The 9,346-nt window shown below is 29.6% G+C and overlaps 1 protein-coding gene across 1 annotated transcript; it reads left to right on the forward strand.

Moving 5' to 3' along the window:
• The first annotated feature begins 4,685 nt into the window (after positions 1 to 4,685).
• On the forward strand, positions 4,686 to 5,576 carry LOC18609800 (kirola-like). The gene is made up of 2 exons (XM_007045108.3): positions 4,686 to 4,932; positions 5,090 to 5,576. Exons 1-2 carry the CDS (start codon positions 4,746 to 4,748, stop codon positions 5,353 to 5,355), a joined length of 453 nt encoding a protein of 150 aa, XP_007045170.1. The 5' UTR covers positions 4,686 to 4,745; the 3' UTR covers positions 5,356 to 5,576.
• Positions 5,577 to 9,346: the final 3,770 nt, after the last annotated feature.

Genomic DNA, 9,346 nt, shown 5'->3' on the forward strand with positions numbered 1-9,346 from the left:
ATCCTACGATAAAAAAAGCAATGGAAAGACAAAAAGATGTTTTCGGTTTTTTCACTTTTTTTCTCTCCCAACTTTCCATCTTTCCACTTTTCCATCCTTACCAAGCAAAGGCTGGAAAAATAGAAAGATTGAATATCAAGAGAAGATAAAAGCGGAAGGAGTTGAAATTATATTTATTTTTTCTTTCCTCTAGTGTGCTTGGTTGGAAGGATGAAAAGAGAAAAACGTTGATAAAAAATAGTATTTTTGCATAAGTAAACTCACATCTCTACCATTTTGTCTCCCCTATCTTTCCATATTGAAATGATTGATTTTTGTGAATATGGATAGAAAATTACAACCCTCTCTTATTTTATTTCCTCTTACTTTTCTCTCCTACTAGCATAAGTTAATTATTAGTTTTTTCCCTTTTTTAACCCACCTCCTTCCCTCCTCCCACTTATCTCCTATCAAGCAGAGGCTATGTCCACGATGGTTTATATTTGTTTTTCAGTTCTTTCCGTTGAAAGAACATTAACATTTGCTTTATATTCGTTTAGGATTTATGATTTATGATGGATGATTTCCTTCAAGTTATGCATGAAATTAATTAAGCCATATACAGTAAATGATAAGAATTATTAAAAGAGGATAATTGTCTTTTGGTAGTTCAATTGCTGCTGTAAGCTATATGCATGGTATTCGTCATTGTTTCTCATGGATTTTTGAATTTTTTTTTTTTGCTCAAACTTGAAACTTAATTCTGATTGTTGGTTTTCACGTAATCTTATATTTTTGTTTATATTGTGTGAGTAAAATCTATTGGAACGTGCCAAAAATTGCCAAAACATGACAGAGACAAGTACCAAGTTTGGTTGAAGTATAAACTGTAACAGTCATTACAAAAAAACAGATTTTTTCCAATAGAAAAAATTCTGTTGGAAATTTTCCATTGAAAATTTCTAGCGAATTTCTAACAGAATTCTAACAAAAATTTATTTTGACTTTTTTCGACAAATTTCCTAATATAAATAGAAGTTTAAGTTTCAACTAAGATAAGCTTGAACTCCCAAGTTTTTCAACCTAAAAGTTTAGTCAGGTTTAAGCTAATTAGATTTAGCTTGACTGACTATTCTTGTTAACTTGCCTTCCTACATTTAGTCAGGTGAAACTTCTTTTATTTTTGTTTGCGAAAGCCTTAACTTTGTTAGACCTTTGCTTTGCTCGATATATCAAACCCAAGACCAAAGTAAAACCTTTTGCTTTATTTGGTTGAATTTGGTAGGAATTGAGTTTCACCATATATTCAGTCAACCAAAGCTAACAAGCTAGGGTTGCAAAGCAGCCTACACTTGAATCAGTTAAATTCTTGATGATCGCTCATCTGGGTTTAGATTGAATCAAGTGATGAATGCTAGCTGAAATTTTGACATGTTCCCTACAGAATCCTTTCCCTCGACTTTTACCAAATGATTTCACTCCTGAAATCAAACTTGCTTTTACTGAGGCGTTGCATTTTTATTTACTTGATTATAGTGGATGAACAAAAAAATCTTAGATTTTGTTATTTTATTGTTGGGCCTTTTATTTTTTTTTTCGTAGTTTTCATAGAGAGAGAGAGAAAAGGGAGAACATGATTTTACGTTAGAGAAGGGTAATTTGCAAAAAAAAGGGAAAGGAGAGGGAGATTGATTAAGAGAGAGGTATTTTTTGAAAAACTAGTGAGTTTTTAAGACTCTGGAGTTTTAAAAAATATTTTATTTTTTCTTTTTGGTCTCTATTCTCATACTAATTAATCATATTTAATGAAGTTACTCGCATAACAAGATTTTAAAATTTGGGAAGAATTTTTTTTTTGATTTCAGAAAAAACAAAAAAACAAATTCTAGTAGTTGGCTAATTTTCCCAAAATCAAGAAAGGGAGGGTTTTAAATTTTTGAAAGCTTAGCTCAGTTATTGTTTTTGCTAGTTCTTAGAGCATGTTTGACTTGATTTTTTTTTAACTTAAAAGATATTATAAAGCTCTTATAAAAATTAATAGCTTTTAAAATTAAGCTAAAACTGCTTAGTAAATTTACATTTTATAAGTTGTTTTTTATATATAAGCTATTTGGTAAAATAACTTATATAAATTTTAATTGTGATTAAAATTATTATAAAAAGTATTTAATAACCAAGAGAAAAAAATTGAATCAAATAAAAAAAGATAAGTGTGAAAAACATATAATTTCTCTTATAATATTATAAATTGCTTAAAGATAAAAGAAGAATATAAAAAAATATTTATTATTATTTTTAAAACTAAACTTAAAATTTATGACCTTTAGAGCTGAACAAAACTGATATTATAAATTAAGAAGAGAATCCAATGTGGTATTAATAATGGGTCCAATTGGGTCAGGAAAATCACGTTTAGCCATTAATTTGGCGACCTATTTTCCTTTTGAAATCATCAACACTAATTTCATGTAAATCTATTAAGGTCTTGATATCCTCACCAACAAAGTTCCCCTCCATGAACAAAAAGATTTTGACTTTTATATTTTTTTCCATTTTTTAATGGATTATTTATTTTGTCAAGAAGTGTCAAATCATCTATTGGGTGCTGTTAGCTCAAATGTGAAATTCACTGCTAAAAAATTCAAGGATTCTGCAATTCCTATTACCAAAGTAATTAATGTCTATTTTAATTTTCCTATAGTGTAGCCTATTGTTATACCTAAAAGAAAAAATTCTTTAAAACTGAGTTACTACAAACGAGTACAAATATTGACTTTTCAATTTTTATCTAATTTATTTCAACAACTATTGACCTATGTGACTTATTATTTCAATCATGATCAACAAATATTATATACACAAAAAAGAAATTAAGAATAAATAAACATCACATAATTGTCATATCAAACAATAAATTGAGAAATATCAAATAATAAAGAGAGTTTTCAAAGCCACGACAGAAAATAAAATGAAAAAAAAATAGAAAGAAAAAGACCTGAATGCAATTTTAAATTTTGAGTTTTCTTTTCCCCTAGTTTTTGTAAGAATAAAAAAAAATCCTAGAAGAATGATTTGAAGAAAGGGAAAGAGGAGAGGGAGATCGATAGGGAGAGAGGGATGGGGTATTTTTTGAGAGAAGATTTTTTCGAAAAAAAATAATTCTCCTAAGAAACTGGTGTATTTTTTTAGAAAAAAAAAAGAAGAGAAAGCTCATATTTGGAGCTTTTTAAGTTCTTTTTTTTTATTTTTTTTAAGAGCTTCTCACAAAATACTATTTGACCAAGCTTCTCCTTTTAAGAAATAAATAAGTTAAAAATAAGTCAAGCCAGACAGACACTTATCTACTATTTGTTTTTACTTCTTAAAACAATAGTGATTATTTTTTGTAATTGTAAAATTAATTATATTTATTTAATTTAATTAGGCATTGAATCAATCATGTTTTTGCTCCCCTTTTACATATAAGGGTTTTTTTTCCCTATTTTTTCTCCCTTTTTATATATAACGGGGTATTTTTTTTTCCTATTTTTGCTCCCTTTTAGTTGTCTTCCTCTGTTAGTTACCATATTTCTCCTCTCATAACTCTTTCCAATTCCCCTTTCTTCCAGAGTTGATTATGGAGCTTAGAATGTAGTAGGTCCTTTGTGTCTCAAATCCTATGACCCCAATGATGAGCAAAATCAAGTCTTTTGATGAACAATATTTGGTTTTCGCACTCTCTCATCAATTTTTTCCATGAGTAAATAAATTACAGTCCTTCCTTATATGCCTAGTGTCTAATTTGTATAAAACAAAGTGTTTTGTATTGGATTTTGTTTAGTTTCTTGGCATTGAAATCCTATTTAGTGGAAAACCACAAATTGGTGAGTAAATAACCAACAACATCACAAATTGTTAGAAGTGAAAAGAAAAGAAAGGGAAGAAAGAAGATGGTGTTATGAGATGACATTAATATCGCTAAGCATTGGAAAAGAGGGTTAGGCTACCTGTTGAAATCAGCAGGTTGATTTGATAAAGTAATTAGAAAGAGAAAGAGTGACACAATTGATTAAGAATGTTGTTTTAATGTCAGCTATTGATTTTATGAGATAAAAAATGGTTAAAATTGTAAATTTAGTTATATCATAATTTTTAAATGTTCATTTTCACTTATTCTCGATCAAAGATAAATAATTTTGACCATTATTCAGTATACTTTTATTTGTAATTAAAATTTCCAAAAAAAGGTTTTGAAAAATTCTAAATATATAATTCTTAATTTTTAAAAATTTTAATTTCATATGATATTATAAAAAAAATATTAACAAAGTTGGTAAATTTCGATTTAAAAAAACACAATATAGATATATTAATTTAAAATGAAAGAAATAATCTGTCAAAAAGAAACAACTAACAACTGAACATGAACACGATAAGAACTCATCAAGCTTGATGGTAACGTGAAGGTGACAAGAATTGAACAAGCTTTTACTCAATTTTGACATTATCCGGTTCAACTCAGCAAGATTTTTATTCGCATTTGATTAAGGCCTTTCAACTTTACATCCTTTCTTGGTAAGTTGGCTTCGTGGACCACTGGGAGAATCCAATCCGTTAGCTTTGGTGAGTAGTGACGCCAATGGTAGCAAATTAATTGTGTAATAACCATGGGCATGGAAGAATCTTTCTTTTGATCCTCTCTCCTTCCATATAAGGCTTTTATGGTGTAGATTATTGTTCACCTATCCTCCAATTTTCTAGTTTCTCATACTTTAGCATACAAAAAAATGGCTCAAATTCTAAAACTTGAGGTCCAATCAGAGATTCAGTCCTCTGCGGATAAGGTCTACGATATCTTCAAGCACAAAATGTACCTCATGCCGAAAATCTGCCCTGAACTGGTGACAGACGTTAAAGTTGTCAAGGGTGACTGGGAGACTGTGGGCTCAGTCAGGATATGGAAATATGTTGCTGGTAAACCAATAATATATATATTTCATTCTAGATGTTATGACGTATTTGTTATCAATTAAGCACCTTGACAGAAATCTCCATTTTTGATAATCTATTTTAACTAACTCATCAATCAGCCCTTAGCTGATGATCTTGGGCTTGGCTGCTGGTCTTACAGGACTTTCTGAGAATGCCTCGGAGACCATAGAGGCTATTGATGATCGAAACAAGTCAATCACTCTCAACGCATTGGATGGTGATATCACGAAATATTACAAGACTTTCAAGGTTATTGTTACTGTCACGGCTAATGGTCAAGGAAGCTTGGTGAAATGGACTTTGATGTACGAAAAGCAGAACCAGAATATCCCTGATCCTGAGAAGTACATAGAGTTTGCCTCTGCTATTACCAAGTCTGTGGATGCTTACCTTCTCAAGAAATAAGAGATAGAAATGTGATTGTTCAACAAAATTAAGCTGCCCTATCTTTTTTAAACTCTGCATATGTAACCATGCTGATCAAACGAAGCCCTTACCATAGAGCAAAACTATGCTACTTTTCATCTTGTAAAATATTGTTCAATCTAAGGTCTTAATTTGATGCATGTCTGTAAGAACTCATTCGCATATATATATATATATAGTAACTTTGTCAAGCTCTAAAATAGTTTTGTCTTGGACATGCAGAGACAATTCTAGATCATGGGATAAATGAGAATGAGATTGATAGATTAAGAAATTGTATTACTATGTTTGAGTTTGTTCATATCTTTAGAGAAATTTACTTCTTTACAGATTCATTAACAAAACTTGTGGTGGTCACATCTGACTTGTTCTTTCGGTGATAGTGGTTTGTTGTGGCTGATGTTATTATAACGTGTTATATAGTTCTTTCTCCATGGAGTATTTATCTCCAGTTTCTTATGGGTGATATTGTTATAATTCTACTTTTAATGTATAAAAACTTTATTTCGCTAAGAATTATTATTATTATTTTTATATACGATTTATTTATATTAATCAATCAAAATGTTTGTAAAATACGTATGTGTAATTCGAGCAATAGGTTATTTTTACCACATTGTTCATGGATGAATAAAATGGACCAGATCATTCCAAGAAATAACAATAGTTTTTTTTCCCCCACCGATATTGAAAAGGAGGTCGAATAATTCCATTCCATCTGTATTCCTCTAGATTAGAGGTGTCCAAGGGTAGGGTCGTTGTCAACTTTTAGGCTCAGCCCGAGATTAGGGCTCGGCATAGCCTAACGCTGCCCGAATGCATCATCACTTAATTAATAATATATTCTTATTATAAATTTTAATTTTAAAATTTATTTAAAATATTAAATTATTAATACAAAATATGTACATTTTTACATTTTAATAATAGAATATCATATAAATAGGCGAGTCCACTTGGACTTGAGTTTAGCTTTAAAAATTGGAGGTCTAGTAAGCTTGACTCAGGAATATTACTATTCTATGTCAGGCTTCAAATAATGATTACATTTTTTGGATAAATTATAGTGAATGAGTTTATAAGAAATATATGAAGGATTCAAAATTGAAATTCATTTAAAGAAATTGAAAAGTGGAGCCACTATAATATTAAAGTAGCATTAAAATTTATGAGCTTTTTGAATCATTCAATTTAAATGAAACTAGAATAATACTCGCGCTATGCGACGAGTTTGTAAATTTTATGAACAATTGATGTTAAAAATTTAGTATATAAAATTTAAATTAGTAGAATCAAGAATTGTTTATTAATGTTAATAATTTTTAGTATTATAGTTGTTATAAATTGTTTAAAGAAAAAGAAATAAAATAATGTATTTGTTATGATGCGAATGTAAAAAGACAAATTATGCTATGGTAAAAATAATAAACAATAATGGATAAATAGTTAAATAGACTTTGTTATGATAAAAATAACACACAGTAATGTATAAATAGTTAAACAAATTGTGTTAATTTATATATTGTTTAAAAGGCAAGAATAAAAAAGATGAATGTTTATTGGAAAATTAGTTAAAATTTTGTTATCAACTTTAAAAAAAGAAAAAGGTATTCTAAGAAAGACAGTTTTCTAAACATAAGAGTTCTTGAACTTTCATTTATTTTCATGTTTTAGTCTTTGAAAGTTGGATGTGATTAATTGGATAACATATCAAAACATACAATCTAAATAATTAAACCTTTAAAACCAAATAAAAATAATAAACAGTCATAAGTTTAAAAAACGAAGCATCCCTTTCCTCATTTATGGTAAAAAACAAAAACCTGTAACATTGCTACATAATGAGTTTACAACATTTTCAACTTTGACATAAATCTAACTTTTTTTACATGTACCCTAAATAATGCTAATCCTTCCAAACACAAACTGTCTTTTTCTTTTTTTTTTTTTTTGATGAACTTACAAAACTCAGAGCTTGTTTCAGTAAAATTTTGCAACTCTTTCTTAGTGAAAAACCTCTGAGACCAAAGAATGATATAAATTAGAAAAAATTATGAGAAATAACCTTCCTCATAAGCTCAATTCAAAAATATCATTTTTTTATAATTTTAAATATTTTTAGTCAATTTTTGGCATGATTTGACAACAATACCCTTTAAACAATTTCAAACAAGTTAAAATGGTTTCAGTTTTCTCTACCCCGCCATCCAAACAAAAATTTTAAAATTAAATCTCGATTTTTCTCTCTGGTCAAATAATGTCTATCTCACCATTCGGAGATGACATCAAGTTCTTTCTTATTTTGTTTTATTTTTTTAGATAGTGGATCTTAGGGTTCTCAAGGATGATGAACAACAATTTTACTCTTCTATGGTGATTGTAGGCAGCATGATGAATTTGGAAATTGGATGCTTTTTGGTGATGACTTGTTTCGAAACGTGTGTTGCGATGGAGATGCCTGTGTTGATGAGTTGGATCAGATTGGTTAAGATGATGAACTTAGGGAAAAGAAATAACTGAAGTATGTTTGATGGGTTTTATAGTAGTTCACGGTTTTGTTGTGTTTGGGATTGGGATGATTGTTAAGCATGTTTGCTGGGGATTTTGATTTTTTTTTTATGGGATTTTGAATTGAAATTGTTCAAGAAATATTTTGTAAAGGGAGTATATTTTGTTTTTGCATAAGGGGAATGAGCAAGGCCTTCCCGATAAGGATTTATTTTGTCTTGCTTTGGAGGGTTATGGAGTTTTGTAACCTATCTTTTATGAAATGTACAATTTCATGGCTTAGAAAAAAAAGTACGTGTTTTAGGTTCTTGAGTTTATTAGTTTATTCATAGAATCCCAAAGTTAAGGAATTGAAATTGATTAGATTAGTTTTTAAGTATTGCGAGTCTGGTTTTAGGCATTTCATGACTTAATCACTACGTGACTGATTTTTAGGCATTACGTGATTGGTTTTAGGCATTGCATGACTAGTTTTTAGGCATTGCGTGATTGATTTTTAAGTAATGCCTAAGTCACACAATGCTTTACTAACTAGTCACACAATGCCTTAATAACAAGTCACGTAATGCCTATCAACTAGTCACACAAAGCTTAATCAGAAACTAGTCACACAATGCCTTATCAAAAACTAGACACGCAATGCCCAAAGTTAGTCATGCAATACCTATCAACTAGTCACGCAATGCCTTATCAGAAACAAGTCATGCAATGCCTAAAGTCAGTCACGCAATGCCTATCAACTAGTCGCGCAATGCCTTATCAGAAACTAGTCACGCAATGCCTTATCAAAAACTAGTCACGCAATGACCAAAGTTTGTCACGAAATGTCCAAAGTCAGTCACACAATGCCTAAAAACTAATCATGTAATTCTCAAAAATCACCAAAACTACTGAATTCCATTTAACAAGATCAACAACTTCAAACGATACACCATATTCCATTTAACAACATAATTAATGAATATGAATGCTCAAAATGTTCAAAAGTTTTTCTTCATATACCAAAAATCACTCTAAAATGCTTAAAAATGCTCAAAACGCTCACAAGTTTTCTTAATGTATCAAAAACTACTCCAAAATGCTCAAAATGCTTAAACGTTTTTCTTTCTGGTAAGGAATACTCTTGATATGAATAGTTTGGTAAGGAAAGCTCAAAAAATATGAATCAGTTTGAGGCGTAGACCTAAACATACTGGACCCGTTAATAGATTTCGAGTTGAGACGTGAAGCCAAATAAATGGGTCGAATTCATTAAGGGTAATTTTGTCCAAATTTTAATTTTCTTGGCTAAAAATAGTTAAAATTATAGGGAGGCCTATTATTAAAAACACGTTATGCGTAGAGCACATTTAAAAAAAACTCTATAAATTAAAGCTTACTGGTGAATAGTATTTTTCCTTTAAGGACAAAATGAGATTCAAACGGCTTTAAGAAATTTTGTAAAAAAATAAATTAACAATTC

This window comes from Theobroma cacao, chromosome 2, assembly GCF_053813885.1.
Source record: "Theobroma cacao isolate CCN51 chromosome 2, ASM5381388v1, whole genome shotgun sequence".
NCBI classification, from domain to species: Eukaryota; Viridiplantae; Streptophyta; class Magnoliopsida; order Malvales; family Malvaceae; genus Theobroma; species Theobroma cacao.